The sequence below is a fragment of the Vidua macroura genome, chromosome 2 (genome assembly GCF_024509145.1).
Source record: "Vidua macroura isolate BioBank_ID:100142 chromosome 2, ASM2450914v1, whole genome shotgun sequence".
NCBI classification, from domain to species: domain Eukaryota; kingdom Metazoa; phylum Chordata; class Aves; order Passeriformes; family Viduidae; genus Vidua; species Vidua macroura.
The window spans coordinates 61,241,397-61,263,299 of NC_071572.1; the positions used below are offsets into that span (position 1 = coordinate 61,241,397).

At 46.2% G+C, this 21,903-nt stretch overlaps 1 protein-coding gene across 1 annotated transcript in view; it reads left to right on the top strand.

Annotated features, from left to right (window-relative positions):
- Positions 1 to 21,903, top strand: part of CLPB (ClpB family mitochondrial disaggregase) — a 74,017-nt gene that overhangs the window by 8,107 nt on the left and 44,007 nt on the right. Inside the window, exons 3-4 of the mRNA XM_053971735.1 lie at positions 7,318 to 7,404; positions 19,477 to 19,580. Of these exons, the coding sequence (XP_053827710.1) occupies positions 7,318 to 7,404; positions 19,477 to 19,580 (191 nt within the window). The remainder of the gene's footprint in view (positions 1 to 7,317; positions 7,405 to 19,476; positions 19,581 to 21,903) is intronic.

The window sequence follows — 21,903 nt, forward strand, 5'->3', positions numbered from 1 at the left end:
GACATGGGCAGGGACATCCTCCACTAATCCAAGTGGCTCCAAGCCCTGTCCAACCTGGTTTTGAACACTTACAAGCATGGGGCAGCTACAGCTACTCACATGTCTGTATTAGCCTTTTCATGCTTGGGTTGTAGCTCTTTGACTTTTCCCACTCTGTGTGCTTCACCCATGGTGGTTTTGCCCACCCTCTGTGCCCCCAGACCTGCTCTCAGAGTTTGCTTTACCTCCTGAAACTTGTATTTATAAGAGCTTCCCTTTGATTTTGAAAATTTATTTCCAGGAGTTTCTCCTTGGCCACTGGCCTCTCTGCATGGCCTGTTTGTGCTATCAGGGCTAGGGTTACCAGGATTCCTCCAGGATCCTCCATGGGCTGGGAGCAGCTTTCCTGCCTTGAGAGCTGCTGAGAAATGCTGTTCCCTTTCCCTTCCCTTCACTTTCCCCACAATGTGCTGGCCTATATGTTTTCATGGAGCACCATGGTGTGTTACCGTTCCTGCAAAGATGGTGAGGGGTGAGAGACAGCAATGAGTTCTCTCCAAGAATACAGCAGCCGCATCAAGGGGTTTCAAGCAGCTCGCTGTGTCCTCCTGTCCAAGCAGATAATTTCCCTGGCAGGAGAATCTAGCAGGGATTGTGCTTTCATGTTCCATCCCTGAAAATCTTTCAGGGATTGTTCAATTAGGATGTTTTCCTTCCCCTCTACTTCTGCAAAGCAGAGGGCAGTTCCCAAGAGGGTGAGCACATTTGAGGGTGTCCCACACTCTGCAGTTAAACAGTAACATATTGGGACAGGGCCGGGGGAAATGTCTAAGAGGCTGACAGAAACAGAAGCTATTGTTTTTGCAAAAGTTCAAGTTTCCAGCTTCCTCTTCCTCCACCTGTCAGGATGGAGTGCTGGGCATGCTCCCGGCACTGAGCACAAACTCAAACATGCCCTCTGGGCTCAGCAGTGTCACCGAGTCAGTCACCCAGAACCCCAGTGACGGGGTGAATAGAAGGCACATCTGTCCGGGGGCAGTGGAGGGGAGAAGGCTCATTGCTGCCAATGTGGGCTCTTTATCTCTTCTGCGGGGATCAAAGTGCTAACGCCTTGGGAGCTGCTGTCTTGAGGTAAAATAGGGCATATGCACAAAGCAGTAGGTGCTGCTCTGCCCAGATTCCTTCAGCAAATTCCGGAGCGGACAATGATATTCATAGAATCAGGGAATCACAGAGTGGTTTGGGTTGGAAATGACCTTAAAACTCACCCAGTTCCAACCCTCTGCCATGGACAGCGACACCTTCCACTAGACCAGGTTGCTTCAAGCCCCATCCAGCTTGTCCTCCAACACTTACAGGGATGAGGCAGACACAGCTTCCTTGGGCAGCCTGTGCCATGGCCTTACCACCCTCATAGGGAAAAAATTATCCCTAATATTCAATCTAACCCTGCCATCTGTCAGCTTTGTGCCCTAAAACCATTACCAAAAAAAAAAACAAAAAAAAACAAAAAGTCCCTTAAATATGAGTACTTCCCCAATCAGAAACAGCACCAGCTCTGGCTCATGGTTCTTCTCCTGACTGGGTCTTGAATCACAGAATCCCAGAAGAGTTTATGTTGGAAGAGACATTTAAAGGTCATCCAGTCCAACTCCTGCCAGGGGAAGGGACATCTTGGTGGCACCACTGCAGTCAAAGGACAGTTTGTTATTTGAGAAACACTGGAAATGGCGCTAATAGAGCTGTATCCATGTGAGAAACTCCTTAGGAGGTGAGTGTCTTGGATCTTACTTGGTTAAAATGTGGATAAACATCCTAAACATTGATCAGAGGATTTTATTTAATTAAAATAAAATACTCCTGCTGGTAAATACATTTGGCTGTCTGGGATCTGAGCAGTGGTCTTGGCTTTATTGATTGTCATATCATTAAATCAGGCAGAGGAAAAATAAATGGTGGGCCTGAAGACCCTGAACATAAAGTTCAGTTGTCTGAAAATCTGTTAAGTTGCTAAGCATCTTGCAATGATTTAACAAAAAAAAAAAAAAAAAAAAAAAAAAAAAAAAAAAAAAAAAAAAGCAATCCAGCTCCTAAATGAAATGTCAATGCATATTATGGTAGATGATACGATACAAGTAATTCCCTCACTGGACTCAGTGATGTGGCATTCCAGATGCTTATGATGATCTAGATTCCTGAATGGAAAACTACTTGACTGATCCTAATACCTTTGCTCCAAGCCTGTAACCTAATCCCAGAGGAGAGACTCCAGCATCCTTCCTGTTGGATGCACAATGATTAAACAGGTTTGACTCCCAGACTAGGATCTTTTTCATTATTATTTTTTAAAGAATGAAGATAAGTCATTATTCAGTATGTCCTTCCAGTGTGTCTGTAGAGAAAAAAGCCTTTCAGTACTCACAGGTATTTTTCAGTGGCTCCAAAGTGCCTTGGGAATTCTAAAATCACAGGATGATCAAATGACTTTGGTTGGAAGGGACCTTAAAGATCATCTAGTCCCAACCCCTTTGCCATGGACAAGGACACCTCCCACTAGACCAGGTTGCTCAAAGCCCCATCCAACCTGCCTCCAGGGATGGGGCAGCCACAGCTTTTCTGGGCAACCTGTGCCAGGGCCTCACCAACTTCAGAGGGAAGAACTTCTTCCCAATATCTAATGTAAATCTCTCATCTTTTAGTTTAAAACATCATCTTTTTATTTTAAATAAGGGCTGATGTCCTGTCCTTTGTCTCAAAGGGAGATACTAAAAAGTTACACTGCGGGTCCGATTTATGAGAAAACAAATGTAACAGAAGGGGGTTGACTTCACACTGACATAATGCAGGGTTAGATTGTATATTGGGAAGAAATACCCATTCACTTGTCTACCCCATCCCTGGAAGTGTTCAAGAACAGGTTGGATGGAGCTTGGAGCAAACTGGTCTAGGGGAAGGTGTCCCTGGCTGTGACAGTGGGTTTGGAACTGGATGATCTTCAAGGTCATTTCCAGTCCAAACCCTCCCATGAAATGTTAAAACTCATAACAGGTGAAATTAAGACTGACTCTTTGCAGCAGAGAAACGCAGTGTCTGGCAGAAGATGACCAGGACGGTCTCTCTGCCCCTTTAATGTAAAGTAATATAAATACCATGGTCAAGTGCAAATGGGCCTGATGCTTTGCAAAATTACATCAAACTCTGCTGAGGATGTTAATCAGTGGTTGGTGTTGGGCTTTAAGGCTTTTATTGCCAGGCAAAAGTTCCCAGCCTGAAGGGGTTTGTGTGCCTCCATCCTGGCATAGCTGATGCCTTCTTACCTGTAGTTTTGGTGTTGGGGTTACCGTGCCCCTTCTGGGTTCTTTTTTCAGGCTCCCTCTTCCTTGTCATCAAGATGTCTTTATTTCCTGGATTTTCTGTGGCTATTAGGCTGTCACAGTGGCACACTGTAGAAAGAGTGTGATATGAATGTTACTGCTTTCACATGACTTTCAAATGGCCAAGTAAATACAATGAAATTCAGAAATAACTTGGACATGTTGGTCCACACCACTCTGAGAGACAAGTGGAAGGGGATTGGGCATCCTAGTGTCTGGGAAAGGGTTTTTGGAAGCAGTCAGGGGGAGACAGTAAGATCTCTGCCATTGCAGCATTCTGACCAGCATCCTGAGCTCTGGTGCTGGTGGGAATGGCTCCTTAGGATCTGGGGGAGCTGGGTGTGGAGTTTGTTCCTGCAGTGCCAGCGAGCGAGCAGTTTTCCAGCTGAGGGAGCAACTCCCTGTGCCTGCTCAGAGGACGTGGCACAGATGGAGCTGTGGTGTGGATTTCTGCTGCAGGCAGTGTTCTTCCAGCTGGAGCAGGTGATGGTGTGACCAGCAGTGGCCATGGGTCTGAGTCAGGCTACCTTATCTCTCTTGTGAGTGCAAACACCTCTGTAAGCAGAGCTGCAAAGGGAGCTGATCTGTGCAGATAGCAATCTGCTATCCCCTGTGTGTCTGGGCACATCTGGCCTCACCAGGACGGAAAGCTTTGCGGCTGCACGGGGATATTTCTCCTTTCACTATTCTGTTGTCTGAGAGTGCTCTTCAGGCAGCAGAACTGGCAGCACACTCTTGACATTCACTTGCAGGGATGTGGTGCTGGCAGAAAGAGAAAGCATAAGGATATTTCACAAATTCTTCATAGAAAGTGTTGTCCAGCCCTGGCACAGGCTGCCCGGGACAGTGGTGGAATCCCCATCCCTGGAGGGATTTAATAGATGTGTGGATACAGCACTTGGGGACGTGGGTTAGTGGTGAGCTTGGCAGTATTAGGGAATGGTTGGACTCAATGGTCTCAGGGGGCTTTTCCAACCCAAATGATTCCATAATTCTATACCATACCCTGTGGAGGGCCAAGGCTGCTCTTGTGCAACTCCCCAGATGAGTTTACTGGGCCACTGCATAATGCAGGAGCTGCAGCTTGACCAGTGTTAGCCATATGCAGGGTTGTGTAGATCCAAACCCCCATAAGGCTGTAGGTGAACCATCCCTGCTCTCCATCACCCTGTTGGGTGGTTCTTCAAGTATTAAACCACATAGAAAAAGGAAATAAAAATTGTATCTGGAGTGGATTCTGTGTGAAAATTTGTTCTTCAAGTATCAGACTTCTTTGGACCAGGGTCCTGTTGTTGACCTGCCAGATATTTCTTTACCATTGAACTTCAAATTGTAACCCTGGTAAAGAGAGCATAAAGCTTCTGTTGGTGCTATGATCATTTACAGTGGTCACAGCCTCCTGAATCACAGTTGGAAGCTACAAATTAAGACTACCAGTTATGATTCTAGTATTTCAGCTATTAGGTTTCTGTCCAAGTGTGTAATGAACAGTTCACAGCATCCAGAACCACAGCACTAGTGCTGGCCACTCCTTCTGTCAAAAAAAAAGGTGGTCAAATTGTCCACCCAGACCCATTACCTGTGTATCATAACACAACTCGAGTCAGAAGAGTTCACCAACATGCTTCTGTGTAGAGCTTGGCTGAAGCCTGTTCGCTCTCAAGCCCCAGTCTCTGTCAAATAAGTTCAACTGGAGAGGAATACAGGCTTTTTATTCAGGTGATGTTTATCTGGCTGGTTTGTCCAGTCAGTGGGGTGAACTGTGTTCAGCTGTGTTCAAGATATCAGCCAAAGTCCCAGCATTGCTGTTTGGAAATAACTTTAGTATTATCATACCATATATCATACTGCTGAAGGGTTTGGTTGGGAGGAAGCTTCAAGACTATCTAATTCCAACTCTTCTGTCATGGACAGGGACATCTTCCACTAGACCAGGATGCCAGAAGCCTTGTCCAACCTGGTATTGGACACTCCCAGGGATAAGACAGCCACAGCTTCTTTGGGCAACCTGTGCCAGGGCCTCACCACCCTCACATCCAGGAATTTCTTCCTGATATCCCATCTAACCCTGCCCTCTGTCAATGGGAAGCCATTCCCTCTTGTCCTGTCACTTCAGGCCCTTGACCAAAGTCCTCTCCAGGTCTTTTGGAGCCCCTTTAGGCACTGGCAGGGGCTCTAAGTTCTTCCTGGAGCCTTCTCTTATTTAGGTTGAACACACCAGGTGTCCCAGTATATGAGTGTATTTGTTCCTTGGGATAAGTTTCTAGTGAAACTACTGTGAAAGTTTCCAATGAGGTGGAGGAATGTTGGCAAGACACCCTGGGTATATCTGTGAGTGTTCCCTGGACTAGCATTCTCGCTTTCCTTTTTTTTTTTTTTTCAAGTATAGAAAGAGGAATATGGTTCATTTACCTCCTTTTCACTCATTCTGTCCCAGCACTCTTAACCAGTGAGAGCGTTGCCACCAGAGCAGACCAAGAGCAAGGAATTTGGAAAGACTGAGTTCGGATGTGTACCTCTCTAGGTCCTTAAAGAAGTGATCTGACTTGTTCAGTGCATGCAAACAGTCACACCTGACCCTTTTCTTGCCTGGGATTCTGGGCAGAATTTTAAAACTTCAAGTGGTGCTTGCACAAGTGGAACATGGCTGCTGTGTTCACTTGTGTCTCTCCCAGCACGGAGTTTAATGACAATTCTTCCCTGTTATAACTGTGTGGAGGATGCACTGTGCAAGGACAGCTTCACCCAGAAAGGAAGATGGAAAAGCCTTAATTTGTGAAAAGGATTAACCAAGGGGCAGAGAACTGCTGACTCCTGCGTGGTCCCTTCTGCTTTCTAAAGCCTGACCCATGGCTTCCCTGTCCTGGTACTGGCAGCACCTTGCTCCTGCAAGAAAAATGGGTTCGTAATCATGGATTTGGTTGTGTAGAGGGACTTTTTACATAGGCAGAAAGTGGCAGGACGTGGGAAAATTGCTTCAAACTCACAGAGGGGAGATCTAGATTAGATATGGTGAAGAAGTTCTTCCTTGAGAGGATGGTGAGGCCCTGGCACAGGTTGCCCAGAGGAGCTGTGGCAGCCCCCTCCCTGGAAGTGTCCAAGGCCAGGTTGGACAGGTCTTGGAGCAACCTGGTCTAGTGGAAGGTGGCCATGCCTATGGCAGACAGACACCTTATCAGGCAGAAGTGATGGAACAAGATGGTCTTCAAGGTCCCTTCTAGCACAAACCCTTCTGTGAATCATTCTGTGATTCTATGACTTGAACATGCAGGGTTTAGAGTTGTCTCATTTAAGTGAGCACTGTAAAATTTGTGTCTCAGTTCTGAACTTCCTTTCTTCCTCGTGGTGTGCAGAGAGAACTATCATTTCATACTGTCTGGGCTCGGCACATGTTTTAGGTTGAGATAAAGTATCTGCTGCAAAAACCTGTCCCTTGCCATTATCTTGCAAAAGCTGATAAAATTTTGGAGACATTAGGATAGTTTAGTTCCTAGTATTTTTGGGGGTTGTCTTATTTGTTCTTTTGATGTATGAAGAAACTGCGAAGTATCTGCAGGTGGCAGTGAACCTCCAAAGGTTCACTGAGCTGCTTCTGAAGCCTAATGGGTGCTTTGCAGCCAAAGGATTCAAATGTCATTGGAATTCGGGTTTTATCAGTTTTGCTGCTGATTGGTCCTTCAGAAATTAGACTGAACAGAATAAATAAATAAACAAACAAACAATACAGAAAGCAAGATGTTGGCATTGCACCCTTTGAAAGGAGTGGGATTGCCATCACCTGGTATGTTTGTTTAGGTTGGGTCACCTTTGAGAACTGAATTGAATCAACTTCATGTTGGGTCTTCTGGGCTGTGCTGGAGCAGGTGCCTGCACAGTAAAACATTCCACTTCCCCTCATTAGCTCCGGGATGCTTGAGGTTCTCTCATTATATCTGTTTCCTGACCATATCTCTCCTCTTTCCAGGTTGTTGGAAGAAGGCACAGATGTGAACACAAGGCACAAGCTTGGCTGGACAGCTCTCATGGTGGCAGCCATCAGCAGGAACTCCAGGTATGTGCATTTCAGATCGTGGTGACTCACTTCAGCCTTTTCCTAAAGTCATACTAAGCTCTGTAGAGGATTCCCATAAAGTTTGGGATGTGCTGTGAAGCTTAACCTAAGGGAGCTTGTCACTCTCTTTATGCTCAGTATGTGGTGTGACAGATCGGGGCAGGCTGCTCCTCAATCCCACGGATGTGACAGCTGAACTGATGGTGCCATTCCACAGCAGCTCTCAGGTTTTGGCCGTGGATGAGCCCATACCTGTGGCATGTCATTGTGGTGGGTACCCCACCAGCCAAAATCGCTCCTGTAAGAGCTGTCCCACCCCTTCTCAATGGTGAGGCTGTCACTGGGGCTGAATGCTGTCCCCTTGCCCCACAGTTCCCATGATGATCACTCTGGCTTCTTGTAACCTTTTAAAGACACTCCTAAATATATTCAGTCTACAACTAAATTCAATTAGGTTTTTTTATTTAAGGAAAAAAAGGAGAAAAAAAATCCAATTTTGGAAAATGTGGGACAGACGGGAGAATGAGCTTTGATGTTACAACCTCTCAGGGATGCTTTACTTAGTCACAAGTTCATAAGCAAAAAAGCTTAATTACTTGGGAAAACACAGGATTAAAGCAGTGCACAAAGGCTGAATATCCGCTCTCGGGTGACACTATCCCAATCCATGTGCTGAGTTCGTGTGTGGTGCAAACTTTGATGTGTGCTATGACAAGCTGAAAGTTGTGACCTCCTCAGGGAGCTCCTTAAAACAGGCCCAGAGGTGGGGGCTTGCAAATGTTTGTTTAACTTTGATGTCCGAACAGCAACAGGCTCTGTTATTTGCCTGTCCATGAAGGGATGGGCTTGGGAGCCTCCCACCTTTCCCAGTGGACAATGGTCAGCAGCAGAGTGTGACGACTGTTGACCATTCCGAGTGACTGGTGAAGCAGAACGGGACTTCCCGAGTTGCAAAGGCTAAGGGGAGACAGGGAGAAAGGCTGTTCATGGGACAATAATTACCTAAAATCAGGCCTAAAATCAAGTGGAAATGCTAATGAAAACATCTTGACAGTAAAAAATGTGTGGACTCCAGGTTGGTCCCTTCTGAGAGGGCAGAGTCATCACCACGTCTGTCTTTGTTGTGTACCTGGCCAAAAGAAAAAGGGTTTGGCTGTGTTGGGCAAATTCTGTTTATTTTTCCCACATTTTAGATGAATACTGACTTAAAGTGAAAATTAAGAAGACCTTGAACACCTGAAGCTCAGTATAATTTTTCTCCAGATAGCAGAAGAATAATTAAGATACTGTTGGACTTAGTGATCTTAAAGGTCACCTTTGTGATTCTGATTCTGTCCTTTCTGGAGGCAAACATAAATGCAAGCCAGACTTATTCCATATTGTAACAGCTCCGGCATTGTGCCAGACAAGGTTTTGGCCTTTGGCCCTGTTTCTAGACTTGTAATGTCCACAGTGCAGAGTGGGAAATGCATTGAGCTAGAACATGACCCGCAGAGAGTTTGAAATTCCTTACAAATGGTTTGCTAATGGACCTAGTCCCCAGGGTGAACTGTGTAACTGAAAATAGATGTTGTGGCCAGGGTGTAATGGGGAAGGGAGGAGTCAGAGGCACAAGGATGCAGGATGGTTTTGTTTATAGAGTATGGTCCCTCTGTAAAAGGTTATGCTCCAAATCTGCATTCTCCAGCCACAGCAACTGATCTTAGAATTACAATCACGCGTTGGAAGGGACCTTGAAGATCATCCACTTCCACCCTTCTGCTGTGAACAGGAGCACCTTCCACTAAACCAGGCTGCTCCAAGCCCAGTCCAGCCTGGTCTTGAACGCTTTCAGGGATGGGGCTGCCACAGCTTCTCTGGGCAACCTGTGCCTGAGCCTCACCATTCTCTCAAGGTAGAATTGCTTCCCTATATTCAATCTAACCCTGTCCTCTGGCAGTGTGAAGCCATCCTCCCTTGTCCAATTGCCTGTGCAATCCACCTGATGTGATGGATTTGAAGTTGTTATGACTTTTGGTCCTTAGCCTCTCAGGCTAGCAGCTTCTGGAGAGGTGGACTGGGCTGTCCCTGGCTCAGAAATGGCTGAGGTGCAGCCAGCTGAACAGGACCTACAGGTACTATTTGCCTGCAAAAAGATCAATGTCATTCCGATGATTAACTTACTGACTCTCTCACCACTTCCTTTTTTATGGCTGCTGATACCTCCACAGGTTCCTCAGCATGGTTTTGAAGGGCTGGGATGCTGGGAACTGAGATGAGTGTTTTCATCTAATAAAAAAGAAACCTTCATCCACAATGCCTTTCCAAAGGTGTTTTTCAGAGAAGAACGATGTTTTCAGTCTCCATTGTGTGCTGGAGATTTCTGTGACCTGTCCTTTAGTTTTGTCATGTTTCCCAATTTCCACAACCCTTACTCTTCCAATTAGACAGCCCCAGTCCATCTGTTTAATTTCATTCCAGAGGCACTGCTTTAATGATTTCTGTCATTTGCCATCAGCTACAAGATGAAATCCAGTGTGCTGGAAGGCAAGTTTGGGGTCCATCTTTTCTTTTTACAGCAAAACATTTACCATCTTCTTCCTCTTGGAGATGTCTTGTATCCAAAATGTGGGGAGGCATTAAGAAGCATTCTGCAGTATTCCCATGGATAGGTCTCCAGGAGGAGACTGATGTCCGCCTGGGAGGGGAGATACAATAGTGGATCTAGTGGAGACAGATATTTAGGGTTTCTTTTTAACATGAGACAGAGTCAACGTCCAAATTCTTTGGCTCCATGATGATACATGTTGTAACTGGGTCGTGGGCTAAAGACACATCAGCTGTGACCATGTTTACAGCAGCAAAGGAAGGTTTTATGCTGTAATTCCTATTGCTGCAGGAATAGCATTGTCATATTTTTAGTATTTAAGCTTTAATTAAATGTATACTCAGAGCTTTGTGGAGTTTGTGTATTTGTTAAAATAAGCAATAAAGCTATCATAAATGAAACCCCAAAGCAGGTAGGACTTTAGCTGTATGACTGTATTCTGTAGAATAGTGACCTTTTCTATATCTGGTTATCAGCTACTCCGGTTTTCACCAATTCCACAGAAATAAAGTGACAGTGAAATATCAAGTCAGCCTTCTCTGAGGCAGAGAACTACCTGTGTGGTACAGGAAACTAAAGCACAGTGCAGCATGGAAAGTCCGAGTCCCAGTGGGATAAGTTTGAGTAGTTCTAAAAAACACTGGAACCTGCTTCTGCTCCCATTCAACCATATTGGCACAATCCCTGGGCAGCAGTTCTGAAGGAGGGGGCTGAAGCATAAGCATAAGTCTGATGAGGAGTGGCTGAGGGAGCTGGGGGTCTCAGCCTGGAGAAAGAGAGGCTCAGGAACAACCTTCTCACTCTGTAAAACTCCCTGACAGGTGGGTGGAGCCAGACGGAGATCACTCTCTTCTTCCAGGTAACAAGGGACAGAGAAAAAATGAAACATCCTCAAATTGTGCCATGGGAGCTTGAGGTTGGCTTTAGGGAAAATTCCAAACTTGAAAATATTTTCAAGCCCTGGAAGAGACTGCCCAGTGCAGTGGTGGGGTCACCATCCCTGGAGGGATTTACAAGTCATATGGAAGTGGTACTTGGGGACAAAGTTTAGTGGTGGCCTTTTTAGTGCTGGAGGAATAGTTGGACTCAATGATCTCAAAGGGGTTTTCCAACCTAAATGGTTCTGTGGTTCTGTGATTTTAGGGCTTCCAAAGTTTCCTGCATGGCTCAGGTGGTGGGGAGGAGCACCTGAGTGCACTCACAGGGATTCCTTTCTCAGAATAAATTCAAGTGCACTTCAAGCCTGTGCAAGGCTCCATAAAGGCTTTCACAGTAGCAGCAGCAGCAATGCCCATGTTTTAATTGGACAGAAGTGCTCCAGCCCTTATAGCATCATTTTGTCCCCCTCTGGACTCACTCCAGCAGCTTCACATCCTTCTGATTTTGGGTGGCCCAGAGATGGAGGCACAACTGCATGTGGGGTCTCACCTGAGAGAAGCAAAGGGTCAGAATTGCCCCCTCCTCTGCTCTCCATGCTGTGGGATGTGCCCAGGGCATGGGTTTCTGACAGGGCATGTCAGGACATGTTGAGCTTTGTCTTCCTGTTTCATTGAGGGCTTTAGCCTCCAAATTCCTCTTGACTCGTCCCCACATCATCTACTCATCTTAATTTTCTTTTTGCAACTTTTACTTCCTGCACTCCCTTTCTTCTTCTGCCTTCCTATTCAGGTCTTTGCATTTCTTCACCTTTGCTTCTCAACACCTTTCTTCTGGGAATGACCAATGTCTGGTGACTCCTCCCTGAGCCTTGGCTCTCCTTTTTCTTCTCTGACTTTCTGTGCAGATCAAAGGAACTGTGGGTCAAAGGTTCTCCCATGGAACCAGAACCAGCAGGCCATGGCCCAGCGTGCCTCGTCCCATCCCTCATGATCCTCCAACCCTCCTTAGGGAGAGGAGTCAGGAAGTAATTTGTTCCTTGCCTCTGTGTACATTGCTGGGAGCTGTGTCCCATCCACATGTGCATTGAAATGCTATGTGGCTGTTTTATATTGGTAATGACAATTCCTCATGCATTGTGATATTCTAGTGGGCTTGTTATGAGATTGGTGAAGGGTGACTGATCTGGAGCTGTTCCATGTCTACAGGCAGTGACATGATGGTGCAGTCTTGTTATCTATATTAGGTACATACATCTGTTCCATGGGGTTTTTTTCACTCCTTTCACTTTAGGCAAGTCATCCAGACCTCTCTGCAGTGAAGCTGGAGAAATACCCGAGTACCTTTGGAAGAAAATAGGACCCAATGTGTCACCTGTCAGAGAGCTGAGGAGTTGGGTATGGGTTTCAGCTGTGATGACAGAACGTTTGGAGGGCCTGATCCTACAAACTGGGACATTGACTTTCAACCACTCCCTTTTTAGGTGTTTTTGATGAACAGTGACCACTTGGCTGTTCCTGCAGCTGTTACTCACACCTCTGTCTTGGCAGCACCCCCATTTCAGACGCCGGGGCATGAGTGTCCCTGTTTTCAGGCATGAACACCATCTGATGTCTTGCAATTCAGGCACAATGTGATGCTGTCAGTTAGCAGGTTCCTGCACCTCTCCAAGCCATGGAAATGGCTTCTCTACACATTTTCTTACTGCTCCAGGCAGGGAGCAGGGCTTCTAACAGTCCTCAACTCCCTTGTGTGCCTTCACCATGCTTCTGAAAGATGATTAACCCACTCTTAAAGCAAACTGAAGAATATAACAATTACCACCCTTCAAGATTTATTTTTTCCCCTTTCTTTGGATTCCATAGTCCCTTTTTATCCCTTTTGGAGGAGTCTGTAATTTTCATCTGGGTTAATAATAGCACATCACAATGCAAGAGATTGCTGTGGCTGCCTGGCTTTCTGTGCCATAGGTAGATGTAAACATGGTCCTGGGAAGGCACACATCCACATTTAGCTTAATCTGAGCAACAGTTCCTCCCAGCCCTCCTGCTGTGCTGAGTTTTACACAGTTAAGCTATAACCACACAAGGATCTTCTTTGTGTCCAGGCAGGACATGTGGCTCCTGCCAGAGCTCAGGGCAGCCGCATATCAAAACCCGGTCAGGCATTTGCATTGTGCTGATAACACGTGGTCATGGGGATCACCAGGCTTCTTGGTTCACCAACCCCAGCTGCCGGCAATGGTCCAGGCATAACATCTCTCTTGACGCAGCCCCAGGCACCTCCCACCATCTCACCATTGATTTCCCCACCCCCTGTATTGTATATATGTATTTATTTATTGAACAATATGTTAGTCCAGCCATTACAAGCAGAAAGCATTTTCCCCAATCGATTGATCTGCCCAGCCAGCTCTAGCTCAGCATTGCCCTCTGAGTCATCACCAGGGTCAATTTAGATTTATATTCATGCTGATGAATAGGCTCTGCCTCTAATCCAATCAAAACTTGATCAGCAAATTAAAACTCAGCTTGTTGAGGCTGTTGAGCACAGGTGAGTTATGGAGGTAAGCTGGAACAGCCCAGCTGGACAGTGGCATCCCACTCCTGCTAGGATCTGGTGTAGGGTGGTGTTCTGCCCCAGTGCCTCATAGCAAGAGGAAGAGCACAGAAAGTGTATGGGCCAGAGAATCCCTCATTTGAAACTCATCCATCATGGGGTGGTTTGGGTTTGGAAGGGCCTTAAAGTTCATCTCATTCCAATCCCCCTGCCATGGGCAGGGACACCTTCCAGTAGACCTGGTTGCTCCAAGGTCCATCCAACCAGGCATTGAACACTGCCAGGGATGGGGCAGTCACAGCTTTTGTAGGCGGCCTGTGTCAGGACCTTGCTACCCTCGCAAGGAAGAGTTTCTTCATAGGAATGGAAGAATTTCCCATCTAACCCTTCCCTCTGTCACTTTGAAGTCATTCCCACTTGTCCCGTCCCTCCAGGCCCTTGTCCAAAGTCTCTCTCCAGCTCCCTTGGAGCCTCTTTAATCACCTGATTTTGCAAGTCCCCTCCTTTCTTCCAGGAACATTCACATGCTTTGCATCGCTGAGTACAGTTCTTTTGCATTTTCATGGCACTGTTACCTTTCCTACAGGGTAATTTGCTTGAATGTCCCGTTATGTGCGAATTTAATAGGTGCAGTTGATAGCTGTGATTCCAGGAGTCTAGCTGATGGACAAATGCCCTGGAGGGGTCGGCACATCCCAAAAGCAGGAGATGCAATTGAAAGATGATTGGAAAGGAAGGCTGGATGTGTGATGTGTTGTTATTAGACTAGTGCCAGTATTTTGGCACAGCAGATTTTGCCAGGAAGTAATGATATCAGTGCTTATTATTAAACTTGAGCCTCCCAGCCATTGTAAGAGCTATGGAAATGTTTCTTACCACAGGGAATATGGTGCAGAGGGTAATTCACAGGGAGAGCAGAGCAGTTCTGCCACCATCACCTGCTACACCACTCTCAGACCACCTTGCATCTAGCAGTTGTGGTCCTCTGCTCAACTTCTCACGGAAGGTCACTTCCCAGAGAAGAATGCTGAACATGTAGGCAGTGGATGGAAAGGACAGGGCTTCCTCCATATCCGAGAGCATGTGGAGGTAGTATCTGATGGAGTGCCTGGGAAGAAGAACGCTCATTTCAGTGTAGTCACTGAGGGCACGAAAGGCAGATGGATGGAGTTATCAAGAAAATGACAAATCCTGTTCTACCATATGACTCGCTCAGTACCTGTAGCTCACTCATGGGCCACAATGTTGTGGTTTAAGGTCCTACACTGAGACTTAGGATCATTTCCCTTAAAATGAGCCAGATTCGTGGACCTGAAGGTATATCATAGCCTGTGAGCTAAAATTGAAGTAGAGCGGTCTTTTTGGTGGTTATAGCCATGAGAATGGAGTCCAAGAAGGGTGGTTTGACCATATCAGAAACTTGACTACTTGACTGATCTGTGAGGCTTAGCTGCCTGGTGGGGATGCTGGAAACCTGATTGCAATAATCACAGTAAGCCAGCTGTTAGGGCAAGATCATCAAAGGCTTAATTGAAGCACATAATTTCTTGCCTGAAGGAGTCACCAGTCCTGTCACTGCCAGGGCAGTGGCTGCCCAGGGCAGTGGTTGCCCAGGGCAGTGGTGAAGTCCCCATCCCTGGACAGATTTAAAAGCCATGATTCTGTGATGTTTTCTGTTCAGTAGGTAGATGTCCATCTCCAGCAGCATGGAAGTTGTCAATACAGGTCCCATAAAATAACAGGACATAACCTGCCCTGCCGTCTTCCATCCTGCACCTCCTACTTTCATGGGGACCTCCTCTTCAAGGTCTTTGATTCAGTTCACTTGATGACTGGGTTGACCACAGTAGCACCAAGTACTGGAGATGTAGGATGTTCCCAGAGGAATCCAGCACTGGATTTCCAGAAGAACTTTGTATAGATCAGTGACCTGTGGTAGTGCTTTCCCAACTGGAAAGACTGAATGTGGTGCATCTCCCTCTGTTCCACAGTCTTTGACAGATGGCACAGTGCCAGACAGATGATAAGGGTAGGTCTGTCCTACCTAATGACCAGAGGTGGGAGAGCCTGGGCGGGTGGCCTGTGGCTACATCTATTCTGGATGTCCAAGGCCACACACTTGGCCTCACGGGGCTTTTCTTGCAGCCAGACCGCTTCCCTGCTTTGCATTTTGCTGCGGCCATAGAGGGAAGTGGTAACGGTCCAAGTTCTGAAGCAGAGGTGAGAGTGGAGCTAGGCATCCTGAGCAGCCCTTCCTAGAGCTGCTGAAGGAATTTCAGGATACATTTTGTGTCCTGTGCCCCCTGTCAATGGTCCTAAGGTAGTCTAGAAGGATCTATAGGTTTGTTGTGGCACTCCTACATGGGATGTCCTCACTGATACAGCCTTAAGGAGCAGTGTAGCAAGATAGTGTAGACATGGAGCAGATATTTGCATCAGTGTCTTTTCCCTGGCATCACATTGTCTCTTCTCAGATCATAGTGTGGCCTAGGGGCAGGGCAGGGGTTGCACTGCCATAAAGGCCTGAGGATGACACAGTGAAGTTGTCTCCCTGGAACTGTACTGAAGATTGTGGGTTGCACACTAACCCTTCAAACAAAATCAAAACTACTTAGTGAACTGAGAGAAAACTCAGGCTCATTGAAGAAATTTGTGTGGTAAGAGTACATCTGTGATGAGAGGCTGCTCTGGGCTTTATGGCTTTCACTGCTATGTCTGAAAGTAGGTGAGGTGTTCTACCATCAAGAAAGATGTCAACCTGTTGGAGAGGTACACAGGAGGCCATGGAGGTGCTCCAGGGGCTGGAGAGAGGCTGAGAGAGGTGGGGCTGTTCAGAAGAGAAGGCTCCAGGGAGACCTTAGAACCCCTGCCAGTGTCTAAAGAGACTCCAAGAGACCTGGAGAGGGACTTTAGGCAAGGGCCTGGAGTGACAGGATGAGGGGGAGTGGCTTCCCATTGACAGAGGGCAGGGTTAGATGGGATGCTGGGAAGAAATTAATCCTTGTGAGTATGGTAAGGCCCCCAACACAGGTTGCCCAGAGAAGCCATGACTGCCTCATGCCTGGAAGTGTTCCAGGCTTAATTGGATGGACCTTGGAGCAACCAGGTCTAGTGAAAGGTGTCCCTGCCCATGGCAAGGGGTTGAAATTAGATGAGCTTTAAGGTCCCTATCTAACCCAGAGCATTTCAGGTTTTTGTGATGCCCATCCTTAGTGCCTGTTCTAAGCCATCAGGTATCTAATATGATCATGGCTGTGCAACTCGATCAACTCAAGAACCTGTGCATTGCAGCATGCTTCCAATGACTGAAAAGGGGAAGGGTCATAATTGGAAATTACTGTTTGCGGAATAAGAGCCAGAACCTCTAAACCTAAATATTATAGAACAAACTATATATCTATATAGTTTGTTGAAATATATATATATATATATATATATATATATATAGTTGAAATATGGATATAAATGGAGTGCAGATGTAAATGAGCTCTGTATGTTCACAAAGATTGCCTGAAAGGAGAGTGGAGCCAGGTCGGGGTCAGTCTCTTCTCCCAAGTAACAAGTGACAGGACAAGAGGAAACAGCCTCAAGTTGCACCAAGGGAAGTTTAGGTTGGATATTGGGAAAATTTCTTCCCCAAAAGGGTTGTCCAGCTCTGGCACAGTCTGCCCTAGGGAGTGGTGGAGTTCCCATTCCTGAAGGGTTTAAAAACATTTGGATGTTTGACATAAGGATGTAGTTTAGGGGGGAATGATGCGTAAGATTTTTAGCTTTTTATATATTTGTAGCTTTGTAGGTTGCTAAAACATAGCTGTAGCTTCTAGTATTTTTCCTATCTTTCCTCCCTACATTTAGGAACAATAAGGTAACCTTATAAACACATTCCTAAGTACTATTCAGTCTTATTCCAAGAAGGGAACCAGCTACAAGGACATTCTCTTTTCCAATCAGAGTCTGTACCAGACATAATAGAAGTGGGACAGAAGAAACCTCTGGACTGCTTCCAGTGGAGCAAGACCCCAGGAATTATTGCCTAACCAACTAACCTTTTAATTGGACAGTATATGATAAGCACACTAATCAACTTACCTTATAAGAATTGTAGAATTACTATACCATGTGCAGTTCTCACCACATTGTGTACCTGAAAGCTTTCAAGTAAAGATTTGCTTTTATATTCACTTTAACGTTGTTGCAAAGATCTATTATATTTTCCAGGTATCAGTGAGCTTGACAGTGTTGGGGAAACAGTTGGACTCGATGGTCTTAGAGGGCTTTTCCAACTTAAACAATTCCATGATTCTATATCCTGCCCCCAGTCTTGGTGCTGTGCTCACTAGAGGTGACTTTATACAAGGTGAGGAGCGCACCAGTGCTAGTAAAGAGCCGGTCTCTGCTATACCATGCTCAAATAATGAGATAACCACCCTTGATTCTGCTAATGCTAATGCTAATGCATTTATGGGGTAAATGGAAGAGGAGCTTAAGTTAAATTCCAGATGTGACTTGACAAGCCACAGCCTGCAGGTACATGTCAGGCTGTGGCACACATTGCTGTCAGTCTGTGAGCCATGTCACTGGTGATGAATGCTAACAAATGAGTTACTGTCTAGTTGTCATGGGAAGCCTGCATGCTGGAAAAAAATTAAGAATTACCTGGCTTTAAGCTGCTTTCAGAAGGAGTGAAAAATTTAATTCTGGCCTGATGATTGTTTGGATTCAGAAGCAGAGAGTGAGGACTTCCACACCAAAATGGCCTGGGCAGTGCGTCCCATGTCCCACTGCAGCATGTTCATAATGTGCAACATTTGCTGGCAGCTCAAAATCCAGTCCTGGACTGATCCCCAGCTCCATGGGCAGCAGGGCAAGGGAGAAGCTTCTGACCCTCTGCTCCATTCCAATGAGACCCCACCTGCAGAGCTGCATCTGGCTCTGGGGTCCAACCACAGAAGTATGGGAAGCTGCTGGAGTGACAAGGTGAAGTGGAGTGAAACTGCTTGGATACACTAAGGAGATGCTCCAAGGTCTGGAGCACCTCTGCTCTGGAGACAGGCTGGGAGAGCTAGGATTGTTCAGCCTAGAGAAGGGAAGGGTTCAGGGACACCTTAGGGCCCCTTCCAGTGTCCAAAAGGGCTGTAAAGTTCAAGTCATAGAATCACAGGATTGTTTGGGCTGAATGGGTCTTAAAGCTCATGTCATTCCACCCTCTGCCATGGGCAGGGACACATGATCAGTTTGCTGCAAGCCTCAGTCTGGCCTGGAACACTCTCAGGGATGGAACAGCCACGGCATCTCTGGGCAACTTGTGCTAGAGCATCACCACCCTCACAGACAAGAATTTCTTCCTGATATCCAGTCTATCCTCTATCAGTGGGAAGCCAATCCTGTTGTACTGTCACTCCAGGCCCTTTTCCAATGTCTCTGTCCAGGACTTTTGGAGCCACTTTAGGCCCTAAGGGGCTCTAAGGTCTCCCTGGAGCCTTCTCTTCTCCAGGCTGAACAGCCCCAACTTTCTCAGCCTTCTAAGAAAGAGGTGCTCCAGCCCTCTGAATATCCTCAGGGCCTCCTCTGAACTGCTTGCTGTGGAAGTTGTTTGCACTTCTTGTGGTAGGATGGCACCTTTAGTGTCAGAGGTGCAGGTGCTGTACAGTTGCCTCCCAAAAGCAATGTAGTTTTGCTTCCCTTAATCTGCAGAGTGTTACAATAATCCTCCTTTTTTGCAGGGACAGGGGTGGCCTTGGAGCCAAGGTCTGTGTCTAGCAATATGCCTTGTGCGAGAAGCATGTTCTGTGCATGTCTCCTCAGAAGGATTGCATATCTCTACAGTGTCACCCCTTCCTCCAGTGCCTCCCCCATCTCATTCATGTTAGCATATGCTGGTGGAGCTCTAGTTGATGAAATGTTCGGTTACAGTCATGGGTTAACTTCCCAGGAATGTTTACATTCCCAGGAATATTTGAAGAGGGTTTTCTTGAGCACTTCTCAGTCTCTGAAGGGCTTCAATTCCTCATCTACTACTCCTGCCTTACTTTCCTTCTGTTTTGTGACAGTGTGGTAAAGGCTCTGCTCACAGCTAATGCAGATCCAAACCTCGGGGATGATTTCAGCAGTGTGTATGAGATTGCCAAAGAAAAAGGCCTCCATTCCTTGGAAGGTAAGATGGTTTTTGTGTAGCTACTGACATTTGCTTTTCAGGTCTCAAAATTTTGTTTCCTCATCTGACCTCATGGGGTTTTTTTAGATCTTGTTTCATCTTCTTCCATTTAAATGCAAAGTAATTGGGGGTACTTGGGTGAATATGTGTCTGAAGAGGAAAGAAACATTACATAGATATTATATAGAAGCAATCCTTCAATTTACCAGAGATAAACTGGTTTTATAAAGCCAGAGCTAAATACAAAGTCAGAGATAGGAACGTCATTCCATTGACTTACATGCAGCTACATCCTGGGGAAGGGAAAGGGTTCACGGCAATGTATTCCACCAGCAGCCTTAATCCAGATCTTATCAGGAGCTGTGAAATGAAGACAGACTTGGCCAATTGAAATAAAGCTGAATGATGCAAAGTGGTTGCAGTGCCTACTGTTGGGTTTGGGCAGGCATCAGTATCAGCTCTCAGCCCTAGATGACTTTCCTTGAAAACACGGTCATTTTCTGTAGAGCCATGTCATCTCATTATGGATATTCTTGGCAGATCTCAGTTTCCACGCTCACCCTTTCATTATCCTCATCACTGGGATGTTGATGCCAACTCAGAATGATAGAATCATGGGATGGTTTGGGTGGGAAGGGACCTTTAAAGCCCATCCAGTCCCAACCCCCTGCCATGGCATGAATACCTTCCACTAAGCCAGGTTTCTCAGACACCTGCTTTGTTTATTCAGACCTATTTAAATTTCCCAGAGAGTTTCCACTTTTTATGACAATAAATGGTGGCAAAATTTTCTTGGTTTTATGATTATCAGGATATGTTTGGATTCTAGGTGCCCAGCTGTGCTTTGGAGCAGCCAGCTACATGTTCAGAGATTCTTCTGTTCCTCATGCTGGCAGGAATGATAGTAGGACTCAACCCCCCTAAAATGTCCCTGTCTTTCCTTCCCCATTCCAGAAGCCTTTTCTCTATGCAAGCTCTGTGCTGGCCTGCCAACCTCACCTCTGAGCTGGCAGACCATGGGATGTTTCCCAGAAATCCCCCCTTGCTCTGCCAGAGCCCAGCCAGCCACTGGGACTTGGATTCCCAGGTACAGCTGCATCCACAATGGCTACTTTTGTGTTCTCTGACTTTTTTGGGAGTTAAACCTTTTTCCAGCTGCTCTGGGTAGAAAATGGAAGGAAGTCACACACTTTGTCCAGAGCCTCAGTCTCCACAGCATGGTTTGCAGAGCCTGAGTAACAGACTAGAATCATTGAATTATTTTGGTTGGAAAAGCCCTTCCAGACCATAGAGTCCAACCATTCTCCCAGCACTGATGAAGCCATCGTTAAACCATGTCTCCAAGAGCCAGATCCACATGACTTTTAAAGCCCAGGGATGGGCAGACGGTGCCAGGGCTTAACAACCCTTACCATGAAGAAATTTTTCCCAGTATCCATCCTGAACCTCCCCTGGCACAGGTTGAGGACATTTCCTCTTGTCCTGTCCCTTGTTCCTTTAGAGAAGAGCCTGACCCCCACCTGGCTCGACTCTCCTGTCAGGGAGTTGAGGAGAGTGAGAAAGTCCCCCCTGAGCCTCCTTTTTTCCAGGCTGAGCTCCCTCAGCCACTCCTCACCAGACTTCCACAGCTCTATTGCCCTTCTCTGGACATGCTCCAATGCCTCAATGTCCTTCTTGGAGTGAGGGACCCAGAACTGAGCCCATATGTGGCCTCAGCAGCGCCCAGCACAGGGTCACTTCCCTCGTCATGCAGCCACACCATGGATGCTGCTGAAGCACAGTGACATTATCCACGGGCCTGTCTGTGCTTTTGACTGAGAGGTGAAAGCTCTGTGAAAGCCTAATGAAGGTGTAATATTTGAACCTTTCATAAAGCACAGGTTGAGTTAAGAAGATGGAACAGTGAGGCGACAGCTTTGACAGGGCATTATTCTGTATTTTTAAAAGCCCCCTGCTCTCATCCCTCACTGTGACCCACCCGTGCAGCAGACCTACCTCTTGATGGGAGAGAGAGTGCATAGATCATATCCCTATAGCAGGGAATGTAAAATGTATGAAACTACAATAAAAATGAGCAATAGAATGCCAATACATAATGCATGTATGTAGACTTTATTTAAGATAATGTGTATCAACCAAGAAAGTTAATTGTTTTTGTCTGCATTCATCCCTCTCTAATGTTATTTATTTTGGGGTGAAGAAAAGATAAGGCCACTCTATGAGAAGTTGCATTAATTCTTTGGTTGACATGTTTTATTAAAAAGAATAAATTCAATTGTGTTTTTAAAAAGAGAGAGAAACTGCCTTTGTTTTTTCTTTTTTT